Source organism: Oratosquilla oratoria, chromosome 15 (genome assembly GCF_046742065.1).
Source record: "Oratosquilla oratoria isolate Oo_2021 chromosome 15, ASM4674206v1, whole genome shotgun sequence".
Lineage (NCBI taxonomy): Eukaryota > Metazoa > Arthropoda > Malacostraca > Stomatopoda > Squillidae > Oratosquilla > Oratosquilla oratoria.
Window position 1 is genome coordinate 44570549 of NC_134791.1, and position 20960 is coordinate 44591508.

General features: G+C 40.7%; 1 protein-coding gene across 8 annotated transcripts in view; it reads right to left on the reverse strand.

The window, feature by feature from the left end:
• Nucleotides 1-384: 384 nt before the first annotated feature.
• The window catches only part of LOC143033424 (uncharacterized), a 344834-nt gene continuing 324258 nt past the window's right edge, over nt 385-20960 (reverse strand). For 6 of the 8 annotated variants that reach the window (XM_076198847.1, XM_076198849.1, XM_076198845.1 and 3 more), the window contains 6 exons: nt 19666-19750; nt 19060-19355; nt 18653-18898; nt 18278-18478; nt 13099-13257; nt 385-986 (listed from right to left, as the gene is read on the reverse strand). In XM_076198847.1, coding sequence (XP_076054962.1) covers nt 858-986; nt 13099-13257; nt 18278-18478; nt 18653-18898; nt 19060-19355; nt 19666-19750 — 1116 coding nt within the window. In that variant the 3' untranslated portion in view covers nt 385-857. The remainder of the gene's footprint in view (nt 987-13098; nt 13258-18277; nt 18479-18652; nt 18899-19059; nt 19356-19665; nt 19751-20960) is intronic. The other 2 variants (XM_076198850.1, XM_076198846.1) reach the window with 1 other exon arrangement.

Consider the following 20960-nt stretch of genomic DNA (forward strand, 5'->3'; position numbering starts at 1 on the left):
TTTGGCCCCTTACACATTTCAGCAGCCATCACAGCTGTCCCAACCATTGCAATGGTGCAGTGCAAAACCACATGGATGTGGGTTGTGACGGTACTGGTGGTGGTGGTGTTGTGCTACAAAGTTTCATGCCATAATGTTCCATACACAAACATCCTAATATACAAAACACATACATACATGCATACATACATACATACACACATGCACACACACACTGCCACAGTACACTGGAAAGATGATCCACATCTCTTCCACTTTGTTTCAACATTTACATAAAAGATTCAATTAAATTACATTAGTAATCTTATCCTTGAAACAACTTAACATCTCTGAAGTTTGGTATGTATAGCAAATATTTTCTCCAAAAGCCAAGAACTACCAACACAGTCTGTTCATTGGTTTGCTTAAACATTGATCCCTGTCTACTCCGTTGTGTTTGCCGTCTTCCAAAGTTTTATGCTCTGGTTATCTCAAAAGCAAACTTAGTAATAATTGTAAATACTTCTAAGAATATTTATCTTCTCTCTTTCTTGATATTCAAGAACACTTGTGAAAATTTATTTAATTAATTCCAATAAGTTCAAATAAAACTTGGAGGGGAAGCATCAAATTTAAACATATGTTACAGTCAATATCGGGTAAACTCAAGAGCTGATACACATTAGAATGTAACAACTCTATATGTCACTGTCCAGTATGAGAGTAATACACTCGGTATTTCTATAGTCAAAGCATGATTGTCAACTTCGGGTTACAGTTTCTCATTTCCATTTTCAAATTTGCTGCAGCTTGTCACAATACTTCTGCAATGCAGTCAGCAGGATAATGTTGAAGTGGCATAATGCCAATTGTAGGCACTAGCAGGTAGCAATGACTATCACGAGATATGGGGTATCTGATATATGGTGTAGCAGGTAAGGTGCAATGCGGGCCAGGCGTTCATGGGCAAAACTGCATGGTGAGAAGATGTGAATCACATAAGCAGGCTGAAAAGAAAAGAATACATCTTTGAATATTTAATTATCACTCACTGCTAGAATAAAAAAAATTATTCTTATGGAATAATAATATTAAAGGTTCCTGTCAATGATGGATTTTGTCCAAGATTCCTTATTCATTTCCTTATAGGGTCACATACATACATACATATACCAAGGCTTTTTCCCCTTTACAAGGGAGGTAGCCAAAAAGGAAAAGGCATAAAATCATTCCCACCCATTCCATCCCTCAATACACTCCACCCCCCCTCCACCCTCCCTCTTATCTTAGCACCTCCTGGATGACGGGTCATCTCTGCACCTTGTCCACTGCCCTGGGTCAGAAGCAGTGTCGCAAGACACAGCACATCCACAGCAAGGCCGCTTCATAAAATCGGCGACCCCCCCCCCTCTCCGTTCCCCCATGCATAAAAGGAGAAGACGGGGAGAAATCCCTTCGGGCTGCATCAAATTTTGCTCACACACACTACCTCAACCCCCATCCCCCCACCCATTCCACCTCATGCACCACAACATCATCCATATACAACCATTCTCCATTCACCCCTGTCTTCTGTCCTCTCCTGTCCTTCCTCAACAGACATTCCCCTCTTCCCCAAAGCCCCCTTCACCCCATCCATCCACCTCATCCTAGGACGTCCCCTCATGTTCACTCCCTCCACATCTGCCTTCCATACCTCTTTTACTAATCTTTCTTCACTCATTCTTTCCATGTGTCCAAACCATCCTAATACTCTTTCATCAACCTTATCTCCCAACTCCCTTTCCACACCCGTTCTCCTCCTCACCTCCTCATTTCTCACTCGATCTAGCCTAGTAATCCCCATCATACAGACACCTCATCTCAAACACATTCAAATTCCTTCTCTCTTCCTCTCTTATGTTCCATGTTTCTGCCCCATACAGTGCTGTTGGCACAATCACTCCATCATACAATCTCCTTAGCATCCATTCCCAAATGTCTATTCCTCATTACACTCTTCAATCCACCAAGGCATTTACTCGCTTCTCTCAATCTACATTCCACCTCCACCTTCACTCCACCTTTTCCTGCCACATTATAGGGTTAATCTATATAAAAAAAATTCACACAATGCACTTGGAAGTAAATTTCCCAAACTGCCCACACACAACCTAAACTTATACACTATGGTACATCAAAGAAATACATGAAAATCTTTCTACAAGGTGTTATCATCTATCATGAAACTGTACAACTTAAACAAAGAGAAGATGGGGAAGCATTGAAATGCTACCATGACTTCCTCTGATTGGAAATTCATGAACCTATGCCAGCCAAGACTAATGTTTGGGTCCTACTATAGATGTTTGCAAGAAGATACGTTCGGCCGCTGTCTAAAATATAAGCAAGGGCAGTGGGAGGAGCTAGTAACAGATTAGATACAGGTTATGGATATCCTACGAAAAAAGTAATAGAAAAATACTAGAAGTTGACAAGAGAGTTTGGGATCCAGTCTGGGAACTGACAGCCACCTCTCCAGATAAATACATTGATGGGCTTCAAAGTTAAGGGAGGTCTGAACACCTAGAATCATGAAATTTTCACCCAAAAATCGAATTTTAGATATGGGCATATTTGAATAATATAAATATCCTAAAAGCAAAATATGAACAACTTTTTGCTCCCCAGCATAATGGAGGGAATTTAAAGGGCCCGGGAGGTGTGTCAATTTAAATGGCTCAAGTAAGAATAGACCCTAAATATCTATAAATATGTCTTAGTTTTCCCTGTCTAATTCCATGAAACTGCTATATTTTTGTATGTCTGGCATCAGCGTGACTTCCTATTCCGTGTGGTGTGCACAGCATGCTTCAAGCCTAAGTTACCCATCAAACATCAGAGTAAATTGATGCATAAACACCTCACTGACTGTGGCGATATTGTGTTCCTGTGCTGCTGTTTGTCTTATTTCCTGGACATTATTACACTTACTAGATGTCCAATCATCAACTGCATCACAATGAAGAGGAAAACCAAGGAAAAGATGAAAAAATTGAGCCAAAAGTGGAATGAAAGTTATGCTAGGAGGGCAAGGCATGAGAGGCTTGGAGGAGGGACGCCACCGCCTCGCACATCACCACCACCACCTCCACTGCCAACATCATCATCACCACCAAATACCACCACACCTGACAACACAGCTGACAAAGTGCTTTCTTTCAGATGAAGAGATAATGAGGAAAATTCAGGAGGAGGAAGAGAAAATGGCTGGCGAAGGAAAAACATACAGGGCTGGGATCGCACCTGTGTAGGATAATAAAACACGTTTGGTGAGCTTTTTCATTGAGCAGAGGGAAGGTGCTCATTGCTGGTCAAAATTAACCACTCTGCAATGATTTGACAAAATGATGTCACCCCAGCAGTGAGGTTTTAAGCCGGTAAAAGCGCAAAATCTCCAATTATGAAAAGGTCCGTTTGGCGAGTAACAAATACATTTTAATGTAATATATATAGTAGATATGTATATATGAAAATATTTACTGTCAACTTTTTCAATATACATATTAATAATAATGTGTGTGAATCTAATAAAAATTGTACAATAACATATATACAATGCTGAAAACTTTAAATGCTCGTATCTCAAAACCACAAATATTTGCAAGTGGAAAAAACACGGAAAAAAGGGGTGACGTATGTGACCATACTTACGACACCTACATCTCATGTCGTATGGAGAATTTTTAAAAAAGCAGGCAAGTGTTTATAGGATCTATAAGTATTACCATGAAAAAGAAGAAGCCTGTAGTGCAAAAAATATGACGTACATATTCAATTACGTAAAAAAAATATATATATATATATATATTATATATATATATATATATATATTATATATATATATATATATATATATATACAACTTTATGACGTCAAGACGTAGCAAGTTCTCGGGTTCACAATATATTTCTACCTATATTTTAAATAAAACTGAAAGTTTCAAGTTGAAAGACCATAAACTTTTTTATATGAATTTTTTTTTTGTTAAGGTGTTCAGTCCCCCCCCCCCTTAAGTTGTCAAAAAATCCTCTCTCATGTCAATTCTACAAGACCACTTCATGATGGAGCTCATCATCAATTTTTTGCCCAAGAGCTAACAACAAAATATTTCCACAATCATAAAAGAGATAACTTCCAAGTGATCTCATAGATGGAATTAGGTCTGCCAACTGCCTCTGGTGAGTTGACAACCTACAATTGTAGGTTCTCCTACTAGTCAGTGACAACAAAATAGGTTGAAAGGTATGATGGGTAGAGTATTTCAAGGAGTTAATGTGGAGGAAGTTAGGGACTGAGAAATGATTGTGGCAGTGGGAGGAGCTATGAAGATGACTGATGGGAAAGGAAAATAACAGGGATTTTTAAGAAAATATTAGGTACAAAATACTGAAAATTTTGAGTGCTGGTAAGACACCTGGGTTGAATGGGTGTCATGAAGGGTGTCTGACAAAGGGAGGAACAATTATAATGGATTGGCTGGTGAGGTTGTTCAATGTAAGCCTGAGGGAGGGGAACATGCCCAAGGACTGGAGGACTGCATTTATAATTCCACTTTACAAAGGACAAAGGGACAAATGTGAATGTCGTAGTGTTTAAGGGGTCAGTTTGACTAGCTTGATCCTCTTCTACTACTGTCAACAAAACAGGCTGAAAGGGAAGAGGGGGGAGGGAGGGTTTGACTGTAGTAGTGGGTGGAGCTAGGAAGATGCCTGATGAAAAAGGAAAATGACCAGTATATAGGATGTTTTTTGGGCCTTTGTGGATTTAGAAAAGGTTTATGACAAGGTCGACAGGAAGGCATTGTCAGAAGTATTACAGGTATGTATATGGGATATGAGGAAAACTTATGGGTAGTCCAAAGCTTTTACTGAGTAATAAAGCTGAATGGTGAGTGGTTTGAGGTGAAGGTGGAGCTGCACCAGGGCTGTGGTACGTTGCCATGGCTGTTAATTGCGTACATGGATAGGGTAGTATTGAAGGTAGATGCAAGTGTAATGGCCTGAGGATTGGAGATGGTTAGATAGATTTATAAAAATTTTGGCTTGAAGGCCAAGTGCCAGAGATGGTTAGAGACTGAAGGGAAGTGGAGGGTGAGCCATATGTTGTTTGTTGATGACACTACACTTGTGGTTGGGTCAGAGGAGGGTTAGAGGCAGTTGGTGACAGGATTAGGAAAGGTATGCAATAGGAGTAAATTGAAAGTAAATGTGGGTAAAAACAAGGCGATGAAATATACAAGAGAAGAGGGTGGCAGTATGCTAGAGATAAGTTTTAAAGGAGAAAGGTTAGAGGAAGTGGATATTTTTAAGCATTTAAGGTCACGTATAGCTGAGGATTGAGTAGTGAGGGTGGAGATGAACTTTAGAGTGCGGAAATGTAAAGTGTAACAAGACACAGGTATCTGGAAATGGATATCAAGTGAAGACTGTAGATGATTGTATCTACTACAATGTATTGAATGATGACTTGGAATTTAAGTGTGGCAAAAATGAAAAATTTAAACAATTTTGGTGGGTGTTACTCACTTCTTAACATCCATTCCCAAATGTCTATTTCTCATTACACTTTTGAAACCCCCAAGGCATTTACTTACTTCTATCTGTATTCTAACTACCTACACCTACTACTACCTACTACCACCTACTACCCTTTCCTGCCATTCACCCCCAAGTATCTAAAGCTATCCACTTCCTCCAGTCTTCCTTAATACTCACTTCCAATTCGCTGCCATTCTATCCCCTTGTACATCTCAACTTCTTACTTTTATCCACATTTATCTTCAACTTCTTTTGCACACCTTTCCAAACTATGTCACTAACTTCCTTAATCCCTCCTCTGATCCTGCTACAAATACAGTGTCATCAACAAACAACTGGTTCATCTCCCATTTTTCTCCATTTTCTTTAACCATCTCCAATTCCCAGCCATTACCCTTGCATTTGCCTCTCACACCACTCCATCCATATATAAATTGAACAGCCATGGCTACATAACACATCTCTGGCAAAGTCCCACCTTTACCTCAAACCTCTTACTCTATTTCTAATTCTAACACAGGCTCTACAACTCTCATAAACTCTTGACTGCTCTTAACCCCTTCCATACGGTGCCGCATACGTAGGCGGCATGAGGAGCAAGTGGATACGCGAGGCTGCCATATCGGCATCTTGATTATATTTATTGTAGTTGCCCCTGCGTAATGACATACTGCGTAATGACATACTGTCATACTGTCTTCATCACATTTTCTATGGTTATCAAAATTCACGGGTGAAAGAGAACGATCAATATAAGCGGTGACTATATTTTATGATGCGAGTATTATTACGACACATCGTATGTCTGGCAGCTAATGCTGCCCGCGAGATTTTGAACCGTACTGAAGAGGTTAACAATTTTCCTCCCATCACATATATCTGCAATACCTCCTACAGTGTCTTCCTATCTTCACTGTCATAAGCCTTTTCCAAATCCATAAAAATACAAAAAACATCCTTACCTTTTCCTAAAGTTTATGAATCTGCCTTACCACAAAAATCTGATCCACACCTCACTAATTACTTCCTCTGTTCTTCTCCTAATCCTCTCAATCAATATCCTCTCATAAGCCTTCCCAACTACACTCAACAAACTGATCCCTCTGAAACTACTACACTCACACCCATCCCCCCTTCCCCTGCAAAACAGAACTACACAGACACCCCTTCAGTCCTCCATCCTCCCTCAGACAAACATTAAACAATCTCACCAGCCAGTCCACCATCACTGTCACCTTCTTAGTGCTTCCCACTCCTGCTGTCTCTTCTATTAGCATCTCTCCACCTGCACCCCCACACCTCCTCTCCACTTGACTTGCCTCCCCTCCTCTCCACTTGACTTGCCTCCCCTCCTCTCCCAATGTCCCTCCAAAACATCCTCCCACTACTTTCACATCTGCTCTCCTTTTTGTCTCCCCTATCTCATGCTCTACCTCTCTTCCCTCTTCCCCACACCCTCCGAGATGTTTTTCACTATCCACTTTTGTTAACGAATTTCCAAATACAGTAACTTGTAATCGTACTTACCGTATTTTCCGGCGTATAGTGCGCGACTTTTTTTCCGTTGGAAGGGCCTAAAAATGGGGGGTGCGCATTATCCGGTGGTGCGCATTATTTACGGCCTACGATAAAAATTCTGCGCCTGTGTGTGTAATTTTTTTCACAACAATGTGACGATGTTGGCCGTCACAAAGTCGGGAGGCACACTTCTCCGTGACGTTCCGTGAGAACAAGAAGAACAGCCATGGTGACATGAAAGAATACGCCAGCATGGGCCCGTATATAAATATTTAGTATAGGGTATCTATCGAATCTTATTTTTCATGTTTAAATAGGCCTAAACACCATGAAACATGATCAATATTCATGATATTTGCCCATGTTCACAGCATCTTAGTTTGAATATTTATGTTGGCTTTGTTGCTTCACTTTAGGTATGGTACAAATTCCGTTGCGGCCGTTCATAAACTCGTGTCAAACACGTGACAACAACACCCTCTTTCGGGAGTTATATTAACTAAACGTCACTTCGATGAGAGACTGTCCTATTTCATAAGAACATAAGAAATAAAGGAGACTGCAAAAGACCATAAGGCCTACACTAGGCAGCTCCGTATCCATCACCACCTGTCATCCCCATCCATAAAGTTGTCTAATCGTTTTTTAAAACAACTGATAGTTTCAGCGCTTACTACATGGTTACTAAGTTTATTCCATTCATCGACCACCCTATTAGTAAACCAATTCTTGCCTATTTCCTTCTTAAAGCTAAATTTGTCCAGTTTATATCCATTACTGCGAGTTCTGCCCTGTTGTTTTATTATGATGACCTTGTTTGCATCACCCTTGTTATAGCCTTTGATCCACTTCAACACTTCTATTAGATCACCCCGCACTCTGTACTGATTCAAGTGAATTTACGTCCATTCTGTAGGACGGAGACCAAAACTGTACCGCATTATCAAGGATGGGTCTAACTATCGCTAGATAGAGTTTGATAATTACCTCTGCACTTCTATTCGTTACCGTCCTAGCAATGAAGCCTAATACTCTGTTAGCTTTATTTCTGGCGCTAATACACTGCTTCCTGATTATAAGGTCCGGACTCACCAGAACTCCCAAGTCCCTCTCGCACTCAGATTTTTCTAAAAACGTGTTATCTAAGTTGTATCTATTTTCGGGGTTGTGTAGCCCTACGTTTAACACGCTACACTTAGAGATATTGAAGTTCATTTGCCATTTCACCGACCATGTTAACAGCTTATTAAGGTCATCCTGCAGAATCTGGGCGTCGTCTCCTGACCTAATTAGGCATCCTATTTTAGTGTTGTCCGCAAACTTACTAACATCACTATTTAACCCTTCGTCTAAGTCGTTTATATACATAATGAACAACAAGGGACCCAAAACCGAGCCCTGGGGGACCCCGATGGTAACATTGCCCCACCTAGATTTTATTCCATTTATGGTGACCTGCTGTTTTCTGTTACTAATCCAAGCTCTAATCCATTCTAACACTTTTCCTCCTATGCCATGGGCTTTGATTTTATTTAGTAGTCTCTGGTGTGGCACTTTGTCGAACGCTTTGCTAAAGTCAAGGTAAATAACATCGTAATTTTCATTGTTGTCATTGCAGGTTCAAAGCTAAAACAAAACAGTCTGTAGTTTCAGTATTAAATAAAAAATGGTAAAGACGAATTACAGGTACTCCTCGTTTAACGACCTACTCGGTTAGCTACGACGGGCTTTATGACAGACGTTTAACGTAAATCTCCCAAAGTTACGACGTCGTGTACGATAATTAAGTTGGCTGAGGCAAATTTGTATGATGTTATAATTGAACTTGTACGGTGGATATTAGCTGTGAGGTAAAGTGTTCTGAAGCTTAGGTCTACATTACCATCCTGCAAGCTGAAAAAACTACCTGGGGTACAGTATATACCGGTAGTGGTAAATTTTTAGTTTCGACCATGGGCGCAATATAGCAATAGAAAATTAATTATTAATTTTGTAAATTATAATGTATCAAAGTAATATGCAATTTTGTGAGCGGAAAAAAAGGTGCTAAAACAAATTTCGTAAGTAACGAAGTCATGTCGGACGAATGGTACACCATGTTTGTTATGATAGATGCCGATGTCGAAGAAATAAAAGGATGATGAATTCGTCTAACCTAAACTAAACTAACCTAACCTGTGTTTGATAAATCATTACCTGCAAATTGTCATCCGGCTCGTCCTCGTTGTCGTCGTCGTGAGAGACGTTGGCAGACGACAAGATGGCGTCCCAATCCTATGCTACCGACTTCGTTCATTAGCATATTTTCTTGTAGCAAGGTATTTTTTACTTTCATTTCCGCCCACAAAATTGCATAATACGTTGATACATTTTAATTTACAAAATTAATAATTAATTTCCTATTGCTATATTGCGCCCATGGTCAAAACTAAAAAAATACCCCGGTATTCAATATGGAATGTCAGCATACGCGGATTTGGTCATATACGGTACTTTCAGGAACCTAACCACCATAAATAAAGCTTTAATGTACTGTATAAAAGAGGGAAAATACACGAAAATAAAGATACATGTATTGCTGGACATTGTACATACAGTACATGTACGTATATGTATACACTTTCGCTTAACGACCAATTCGGTTAACGACGGCGCGCTGGTCCCAATTGTCGTCGTTAAACGAGGAGTGATTGTATTTCCTCAAGATATAAAATGAGCATTTTCTGTAAAAATCCCGAAATTTTTCTGTATATTTTACTTTCAATAAACTTTTTTTTAGATCATATTTCCTACAGACTATTTAAGCTACAAAGTAATAAGGGACCAACGCACAACATGAGTCATATACCGGTACATGTAGTTCCGACTTTTTCTTAATTGTGTCCTGATTGATGCCTAAACTGACACTTAACTTAGTGACAAATCAACAGATTTCCCAGCGGTGGCTCTAGCCAATGAAAAATACTTCTCCATGTAACCTTGTTCACATGATATAAATACCGAGGTAAAACTGCGTTATAGACAAATGCGATCGGGTATGCGCGTTATACGTCGGTGCGCGCTATCTGTGTACTGAGATAACGAAGTGCATGGGTGCGCATTATAACCCGATGCGCATTTTAAGCCGGAAAATACGGTACTGTTATTTTTACCTATGTGCATTACCTTGCATTTACTTGTGTTAAATTTCATTAGCCACTTTTCAGACCATTGCTGTAATTTATCTAAATCTTCTTGAATATCTAATTGGTTTAAGTGATCATTTGCCATTCCGCACAGTTTTGTATCATCAGCAAATTTGGAAACAGTAGATTTTAGTCCGTGGTCTATATCATTTATATATACTATGAATAGAAGTGGCCCAAGAACCCCTGAGGAACTCCACTTGTACCATTTTCAAGGTGAAAATGTCTTAAATAGATGAAAACATTCAGTCACCTTTCATTTTATTTACCAAGTGGTTTTATTAGACATATATATATATATATATATATATATATATATATATATATATATATATATATATATATATATATCTGTTCAACTTGTACATGGATGGGGTGGTGCAAGAGGTAAATGCAAGGGTGGTGGGTCAGGGATTGGAGATGGTTAAAGAAAATGAAGGAAAGTGGGAGGCGAGCCAGTTGTTGTTTGCGGATGACACTGTGCTTGGGGCAGGATCAGAGGAGCAATTGAGGAAGTTGGTGACAGTTTGGGAGTGTGTGTGAAAGAAGAAATTTGAAGATAAATGTGGGTAAAAGTAAGGTGATGAGATGTACAAGGGGTGAAAGTAGCAGCAGACTGGAAGTGAGCATTAAGGGAGAGCAACTGGAGGAAGTGGACAGTTTTAGATACTTGGGTGCCAATGTGGCAAGAAAGGGTGGAGTGGAGGTGGAGGTAGAATGTAGATTGAGAGAAGTGAGTAAATGCCTTGGTGGATTAAAAAGTGTAATGAGGAACAGACACTTGGGAATGGATGCTAAGGAGATTGTATGATGGAGTGATTGTGCCAACAGCACTGTATGGGGCAGAAACATGAAACATAAGAGAGTTTGAATGTGTTTCAGATGAAGTGTCTGAGAAGTAATGATGGGGGATACTAGGCTAGATAGAGTGAGAAATGAGAAGGTGAGGAGGAGAACGGGGGTGGAAAGGGAGTTGGGAGATAGGGTGGATGAAAGAGCATTGGGATGGTTTGGACACATGGAAAGAATGAGTGAAGAAAGACAAAAGAGGTATGGAAGGCAGATGTGGAGGGAGTGAACATGAGGGGGCGACCTAGGATGAGATGAATGGATGGGGTGAAAGGGGCTTTAGGGAAGAGGGGAATGTCTGTTGAGGAAGGACGAGAGAGGGCAGAAGACAGGGGTGAATGGAGAATGGATGTATAAGATGTTGTGATCAATGAGGTGGAATGGTTGGAGGATGAGGGGTGAAGGAGTATGTGTGAGAAAAATTTGATGCAGCCCAAAGGGATTTCTCCCCGTCTTCTCCTTTTATGCACAAGGGGACGGAGAGGGGGGGTCGCCGATTTAATGAAACGGCTTTGCTGTGGATATGCTGTGTCTTGCGACACTGCCTCTGACCCAGGGCAGTGGACAAGATGCAGGGATGACCCGTCATCCAGGAGGTGCCAAGAGAAGAGGGAGGGTAGAGGGGGGTGGAGTGTATTAGGGATGGAATGGGTGGGAATGGTTTTTATGCCTTTTTCTTTTTGGCTACCTCCCTTGTAAGGGGGAAAATCCTTTGATATTATATGTATGTATGTATGTATGTATGTGTGTGTGTGTGTGTGTATTATATATATATATATATATATATATATATATATATATATATATATATGTATATATATATATAATATATATATATATATACCTTTTATTATATATATATATATATATATATATATATATATATATATACACACACACACACATTACTCAAACATATACAGTAACCTTCCATCTGTACTACACAGTACATCCATACTTGAACCCTTTCATAATCATATCACTAAACAATCCCTTCAAGACAGACCACCAAACTCAATACTCCAACAACCCCAAGACATAAGCTCTACAGAAAAAAACTCTCCCACACTATAAAAACCACAATGCCTGCACTCAAGACTTCATCCAGCTTTAAAACAATACCATCACAGAATAGGCCTGGCCAGATTCAAATTGCCCCAGATGCCACCACATAGAGAACACCTCAAATTACAATGCTCAATCCCTAGACATAGATATACTATACATATACCAATGGCTTTTTCTCCCTTACAAGGGATGTTGCAAAAACACAAAGGCATAAAATCAACTCCCATCCATTTCATCCCCACATATTCCACTCCAATTCACCCACCTCCCTCCCTCTTATCTTGGCTCCTACTGGATGACCAGTCATCCCTGCATCTCACCCACTGCCCTGGGTCAAAAACCATGTAACAAGACACAGTACAAGAGACACCCGTAGGCAATAATTGATTGAATGATCCTTCCACAGCCTTCCATTAACAAGTAACTGTTCATTTGCTATTTTTACGCTTGCCTCACTATCCAGTTTGCTTCATCAAAACTTTTTTACTTCGTTCCAAAACATATTTTTATTCTTTTCAAAATTCTCAGTACCAACCCCACCTCATCTCTGCTCTTCTCTTGGTTTTCCTCAAATTTACAATTTACTTCCAATCTCTTTACTCTACACCTTTCATGTGCTTCCTTTTTTTTTTTTTTTAAGCATTCATACCTCATATGTAAATTTTTCAGCCACCACTTCCCTCAACCATTCACTACTTTTCCTTATGTTCCTGGCCATCCTCCTCATCCCACTGTCTTGCACTTTAGTGCTACCTCTTTAAACATAATTTCTTCATCAATTGCTTAAATACTTCATTTTATCCCCATATCATTGGGTACTTGTTTTATTCTAGCAAGCTGTGTTACCCTTTCAGAAGTTCTGGTCAAAAAGGCCCTATACATCTTCTACTATTACACAGATAGATACTCAATTTCCTTACCTGTGGAGACCCTAGTGCCAAAACATTAACAATGCCAGCTGCTTGCTTAGAACCAAGATACTTGATGAAACCATTTCGCATATTGTTCTGTTGCTGCATAATGTCATACTGATCTCTACCATGGGGAAGGGCCAGCAGCATGCAATGTTCTGCCTCAATCTGTTGAAAACAAAAACCAAATCTTAATTAGATTCAATGTCACAGTTTTGATCCAGGTGGTAATCATAAGAATAAAATATATTAATATTCTGTACCTCAATTTCCCCATCTGGGGTATTGGATGCATGTTATTGTAAGGTTAAAATGTGCTCAGTAGCATGCAGCTGATACTTTGGGGTTTATATGGGGTACCCTATGGGCCAGTCATGCATCATTTTGTCTGTGAGGAAATCTCTATTCATATAGAAAATATGCTACTTTACTATACTTCAACTGTCCCTCCATTATGCTGTCCCTCCACTCTTAATACTGTCCTGTACCACTTCTCTGTATACATGTTTCCTCTTTCGCTGAACCCTGTGGTAGTGGAGCAAAAATACTGCCACCAAGTGTTACTACTTGAGTCGTAAAAAGAGACAAAAATGGGATGGAGATAGGACTAGGCATCTTGCTCTCGGTAGCCCCAAAGGGAACATTCCTAAAACAACAAAGGCATAAGAGGGTCTGGGAGGAGTTTTCCAACCAGTACCCTAAGATTTGGGTCTTTTAATGTGCATGGATGTGGTACATATGAGAGTAAAAGGGAAGAGATAGACAGTATGTTTGTGAAGAAAGATAGACGTGTTGGCATCGAGTGAAACTAAGTTGAAAGGGAGGGGTGAGTTTGAGTTTGGAAGTGTAACTGGGAGGGTGTCAGGAGTGAAGAGAGGACGAGGGAGAAAAGAGGTGGCTATATTAATATGTGTAGAGATAGGTAAGCATATGGTAGAGTAGAATGTATCTTCAAGATGAAGGTGAAACTGGGAAGGGAGATGTGGGTCTTTCCAAGTGCATATGGGCCTGGTAGTGAGAGGAGGGAGTGTAGAGGAAAGGGAGGCTTTTTGGATAGATTCAAATGAGTGCATAGAGGGTTTAGGGAGAAATGTCAATGTAGTGGTATTGGGAGAACTCAATGCTAGAATAGAGGAACCAACACATGGAGTGGTTGGGAAATGTGGATTGCTACTAAAAATTGTAGTGGAGAGTTAATGGAAATGTGTCTAGAGAATTGATAGTAAACACAGAGTTTAGGAAGAAAGTCAAGCATAAGTACACATGGGAGAGGGTGGTGGATGGAAGGGTAGTAGATAGGGCTTTAATGGACTATATAGTTGTAACCACGAGATGAGTAGAAAGAGTTTTGGATGTATATGTCCTTAGGGGAGATAGTGGGGGAATATCTGATAATTTTTTTATGGAAGGCAAGTTGAGAGTGGAGGACAGATGGAGAGAAAAAGGACAGAAGGTAGGGAGATGCTTAGAGTAAATTACTTAAATGAGTAAGAAAAGAAATACGAGAAGATGTGAGAAGAGTGGGAGTGAAGGATAGAGTAGAACTAGGAGTGGAGGAATGGGGATGTTTAAAGGAGGGAGTCACAGGGTGTGCAAAGGTGATGTGTGGAACAAGGAGGATGGAAATGGAAGGAAGAATAGTGAGTGGTGGGATGATGAAGCAAAGAAGGTTGTAGACGAGAAGAAATGAGCATTCACAGATTAGTTGCAAAATAGGATGAGAGAATAATATGAGGTACAAAGAAAAGAGAAGTAAAGCATAAGATACAGAATGCAAAAAGATGTGAAATGAGGTAAGAGTATGACAGAAAATTTTGAAAGTAATAAAAAGGTGTTTTGGAAGGAAATTAAGAGAGGAAGGGGAGGCAAATCAAGTAGAGAAGAAAAAGGAAAAGGTGCAATTGGAGAGATGATAATAGAAGAGATGGAAGTAAGAGAAAGATGGGCACTGTTTTAACCACTTCAGTACGGGACTTAAATCTCGCGGGCAGCAGCCAATGCCAGCCGTATGACGTAACGTAATAATATTCGCATCATAAAATATAGTCGCCGCTTATATCGATCGTTCTCTCTTTCACCCGCAAATTTTGAAAACCACAGAGAATGGGATTCAGGGCGCATTTGGGAGAATGTAAAAACATAGGGGCGACTACAATAAATATAATCAAGACGCCGATATGGCAGCGTCGCGAATCCACTTGCTCCTCATGACGCCTACGTGTGCGGCACCGTATGGAAGGGGTTAAGGAATTGCTAAATGTGAAGGAGGTTAGGGAGGGAAAGGTAGTAGCAGTGGGGAGTGCTAAGAAAATGACCATGATGAATGAGGAAAATGGAGAAATAAGAAGAGATAAAAACAATTATTAAAATGATGAGATCAGGTAAGGCACCTGGGTTAGGTGGGTGTCATGTGGCGAGTCTAAAAAAAGGGAAGTATAGTGGTAGTGGACTGGCAGGTGAGGTTGTTTAATGTTTATATAAATGCGGGTAGAGAGGGGGAGTGCCTGTATAGTTTCACTTTACTAGGGAAAAGGGGACAAGTGCGAGTGTAGTAGTTTCAGGGATCAGTTTGTTGAGTGTAGTTGGGAAGGCTTATGGGAGGGATTTGAGAGGATTAGAAGAGGAACAGAGGGAGTAATTGGTGGGGAACAATGTAGGTTTAGGACAGGTAGGGGTTGTGTAGATCAGATTTTTGTAGTAAGGCAGATATGAAAGCTTTAGGAAAACGTAAGGAAATTTTTTGGGCCTTTATGGATGGAAAAGGCTTATGACAGGGTAGACAGGAAGGCAATGTGGGAGGCATTGCAAATATCTGGAATAGGAGGAAAGCTGTTAAGAGCAATCAAAGAGTTTTTATGAAAGTTATAGAGCCTTTGTTAGAATTAGAAATGGAGAGAGTAGGTGGTTTGAGGTAAAGGTGGGACTTCTTCAGGGATGTGTTATGTTACCATGGCTGTTCAATTTATACATGGATGGGGTGGTGCAAGAGGTAAATGCAAGGGTAATGGGCCAGGGATTGGAGCTGATTAAAACAAATTGACAAAAAAAAATGGGAGATAAGCCAGTTATTGTTTGATGACACAGCACTTGTAGTAGGATCAGAGGAGGGATTAAGGAAGTTTGTGATGGAATTTGGGAAGGTGTGTGAAAAAAGTTGAAGATAAATGTGGGTAAAAGTATGCAGTTGAGATGTACAAGGGGAGAGAATGGCAGGAAATTAGAGGCCAGTACTAAGGGAGAGACTGGAGGAAGTGGACAGTTTTAGATACTTGGGGGTGAATGTGGCAGGAAAGAGACAAGTGTAGGTGGAGGTAGAATGTAGATTGAGAGGTGCAAGTAAATGTCTTGGGTGATTAAAAAGCGTAACAAGAAATAGACATTTAGGAATACATTTTTAGAGGAGATTGTATGAAGAAGGGATTGTGTCAATAGCAATGTATGGGACAGAAACATGGAACATAAGAGAGGAAGAGTTTAAATGTGTTTGAGATGAAATACCTGAGAAGTATGGTAGGGTTGGTTGGATAGAGAAATGAGGTGAGGAGGAGAATGGGGGTGGAAAGGGCGTTGGGAGATAGGGTTGATAAAAAGAGTATTGGAATGGTTTGTACACATGGAAAGAATGAGTGAAGAAAGATTAGTAAAAGAGGTGTGGAGGAAGTGAACATGCGAGGGTGACCAAGGATGAGATGGATGGATTGGGTAAAGAGGGCATTGGGAAAGAGGGGAATGTCTATTGAGGAAGGGAGAAGACAGAAGATAGGGGCGAGTGTAGAATTCTGTGATGGGTGGAAGAGAGTGGATGGGGTACGAGTATGTAAGAATGAGATTTTGACATAACCCAAAGGGATTTCTCCCAGTCTTCTCTTTTTCTGAGGGGGGAGGGGGAGTCTCATGAATTAAGTAAAGCATTCTTGCTGTGGATATGCTGCGTCTTACTGCACTGCTTCTGACCCTGGTCAGTCGGGGAGATGCAGGGATGAGCCATCATCCAAGAGGAGCCAAGAAAAGAGGGAGGGAGGGGTGGTGAATAGGAGAGGAGTATTTGGGGATGAAATGGTTGGGAGTGGATTTATGCCTTTGAGTATGGCCACCTCCCTTGAAAGGACAAAAAAACACTTAGTATGTGTATGTACCTCTATTCCTTAACTGTTAAATAATCTATATACCATGGGCACCCTTATATGGGAGGTAGCCAAGTGAAGGCACACACCCACTCCCATCCACCACCTTTGTTTCTCCTCTAAGGTCCCGTCCACACGGAGCATTTTGATGCACGATGTATTGAAGCGATGAGTTGAAAAACGTGACTTTCAATTCGTCACAGCATCATGAAAGCCGTCATGGGGCGTACCGATTTCGAATCGCTGCGCAGTGTGTCAATGACAGTTGAAGGGAGAGGACGCACGCGCTCTGCTTCGCTCTTCTAGTTTCATTCAATGGCACAAGCAACTTCCGCAAAGCCGTTCGAGTGGATGAAGACTATTATATTACATTTCATTAAGCTACTAAAGCAGTACCCAGCCATTTGGAATATCAAGTGCAAAGAATATAAGATGAGAAATATAAAAAGTACAAGCATCGAAAGCTGACTTATATTCTTTAACAAAATGTAATGTGCAGAATGAAGACATTATCAAAAAATTTCATACACTGAAAACACAGTTTCACAGGGAAATGACTGCCGTCAATGCATCAAAGAAGTCTGGTGCTGGCACGAAAAATATATACACTCCAAAGCTGTGGTGGTTTAATGATTTAACGAGTAGAGCGTCGGCAGACATCCTCCTCCCGTGAAAGCCAAATGATGACTGAGATCTGGTTACTCGCACAAGGTATTCGCAGTGATGCAGCCCGTCCGGACGCTAGTGTTAAGTTTTCAACACGACTACTGCATCAAGTCGCTGATGAATGATGCTCCGTGTGGACAGGGCTTTAGCTTTTTGTGGATACTTTGTGATTTTCCAATAGTATGGGATGAGTTTAAATGGAGCACTAATTTAAGTAGATTAACAATAAATGATGAAAATATAGGATATCTAACACTTCTTTCCCTGCAAGCAGCAATATATTATGATCTACTGAGAAACTCAACATAGCAAAAATATCTCCTTTCAAAAATTTCCCAAATTCCCAATCTTTGTAAACTTGAGGTAAACTATTATAATTTCAGTGAATTTCAACAAACCTGCATTTTTCTGGCCACCCCATCAAGCTGTGTTTGCTCAAGCCTCATGCGCTGAGCAATACGAATGGGTGAAGTAGATCCATTTGGATGAACTGGTAAGGAACCATGTGCCACATCAATATTGCCTGACACAAAGTACATCTGTACAGTCGCATGATCATTCTTCAGGTCTAGTGTGCCCGCCCACATCATGGGTAACTGCTGTTTTAATCAAAAACAAACACAGTTTTAGAGAAAGACCTGAACAGAATTCACGGTTCTAACAAATGATAAAATTAAAGAATGCAAATTATCTGTATTTACATGACAAAGGATCCAAGCATCTTGCTAAACACCATATTTTTGCACAGGGATAAATCTTCCAACATATCCTACCTGAAGGAGGAACTGCAACGAATCTCCCTGAGTTGGGACCTCCCTTGGATACGGTGATGTGGGAATCTGCACAATTGGCTGATGCGCTTCTGCTGGGGGCATGGGTTGGTAAATGTTGTGGCCAGTGGGAGATGACATGCTAGATATGGTTGCTTCATGCTCTGGACCACTAGAGGCCCCAGTTGTACCAGCTGGACTTGCGTAGTAGTAGTGTCGATCATACATACGACTATATACCATTGCAACCTGTCAATGAAACAATATCATCAGTGTAAAGTGAGTCATAGTACATTAAATAATTGAGTACATCTTCACACTAAAAATTTAAATGACATGCATTAACCAAGTAAATAAATTTCCTTGAACAGCACAAAATAAAAGGTTGGAACACAATGGATGAACTTTACCTGTGGAGAGTCTGTTGACCTTTCATGATGGGGTGATGCAAGTACATGTGGAGAAGACTGGCCTCTTGTGACCAGAGCAGCACTAGAACGCGAGGTAGCTGTAGGTGGAGCAGTGCTAGTAGCATTACCTGGGCTGCCTGACCTCACCTCACCTTTTTCTCCCCCACGTACCACTTCGACACCACTACCAGCATTAGTGGGATTACTACTGCTATTGCAGCTGGTTGTAGTTGATCCCTTCTCTCCTTTCAGATCTAAGGGCAAAGGAGTCAAGGAACGTATTTTTTCTCCTGGGCCTGCAAGTGAAGCAAGACAATATTTTCTCTTTTTACAAACATGTAATTATCGTCATTTACAACAAACTTCGAAGCTACACAACACATCCATACAAAAACACCTTCACACCCAGATCACAAAAGATACAGTTCAAGACTGTCTCCCAACTCCCTCCACAATGTAAAGCTCTGGTTCTTTCAGAAGACTTGTAGTCCATATGAAACTTGTCACAGCCACTGGCTCAATTTATAATTTACTATGTGAAGAGGTTTTCTGTTGCAGACTAGACAAAATGGACACAACACAGGAGATGACAAAGAGTAAACATACCATAGATAGCACGGTGGTCTGGTGGCATATAATATGGAGGATACACAGGCTGCAATATGTGTGGCTGTACACGCATCATCTCACTCTGTAAAATAAAATGTACTTGTTGAATAATTTACTCTATGTATATATTATACTACATGTCTGTGAGAAAGCCTTAGCAAAAGGTACGGATGTTTTTTGGGCCTTTATTGATTTGGAAAAGGTTTATGAAAGAAACACTGGGTTTTTTGTTTTGTAGATACATGGGATTGGGGGAAAACTGTTAAGGGCAGTCAAGAGTTTTTACAAGAGTAGTAGAGCATGCATAAGAATTGGAAATGAAGAGAGCAAGTGGTTTGAGATAAAGGTGGGGCTACATCAGAGATGTGTCATGTTGCCATGTCTGTTCAATGTGTACATGGAGTGGAGCAGGAGGTAAATGCACAGGTAATGGGCAGCAGACTGGAGAGCATTAAAGAAAATAGAGAGAAGTGGGAGGTGAGCTAGTAGTTTCCTGAAAATACTGCACTGGAAAAGGACAGGGTAACCCCTAGTTGTCAGCTCTCCTTATGTGGAAAGGTGGGGGACATGCAATTGAAGTTGATAGGGACCCTAAGCCCAGTCCAGTGTTCACCCCCCTCCCTCTCTAACAGGGTTTTGCAGTTGGGCAAGAAGGGGATGATTATATCTTACAGGATCACCACTAGCAAGTGGTGATCATAGGTACCTTTGCAAAGGTGAATTCTTAGAGAGGAGAGACATGAAGGAGAGTTAAGGAGGATACAAGAATGGAGAGATAAGTTAAAAACAAACAACTGTCTTGCTTGAGTGGGGATTAGTTACCATAAAAAAAAAGGGTAAGGAAGGGGAGGGAAAGAAGATTGAAAGGATGGATGGAGGGTGGTAGGAGTAACAGAGGGAAAGGATGGGAGGGACAGAAAAGGTGGGGAGAAGGGAATGGGAGGAAAGGAGAGGGGAGGAGAAAGATAAGAATCAATCTACTGCGCCATGTCTCTCTTGCTAGAGACCCACAAGCTTCCTGGTAACTGCCATCTGACACCAGATTGGCCCATAAATGATAATAACAAGTGTCCTCAGGCCTTCCAACTGAGATTCCTAGAGAGAAACTTTGGACTGTTGTCAGTACTCTACAGCTAAAGATGCATCTCCAAATCACTAGCTTACAGGAGAAGGTGGAGGAGGAGGCAGAGGAGGAAGAAAAGGATAGGGGTTGAGGAAGGATGTGGAGAGATGGAAAGAGGTGCATGTGGAGAGAGGGGGGACAAGGATGTGGAAAGGGGCCAAAGGATGGC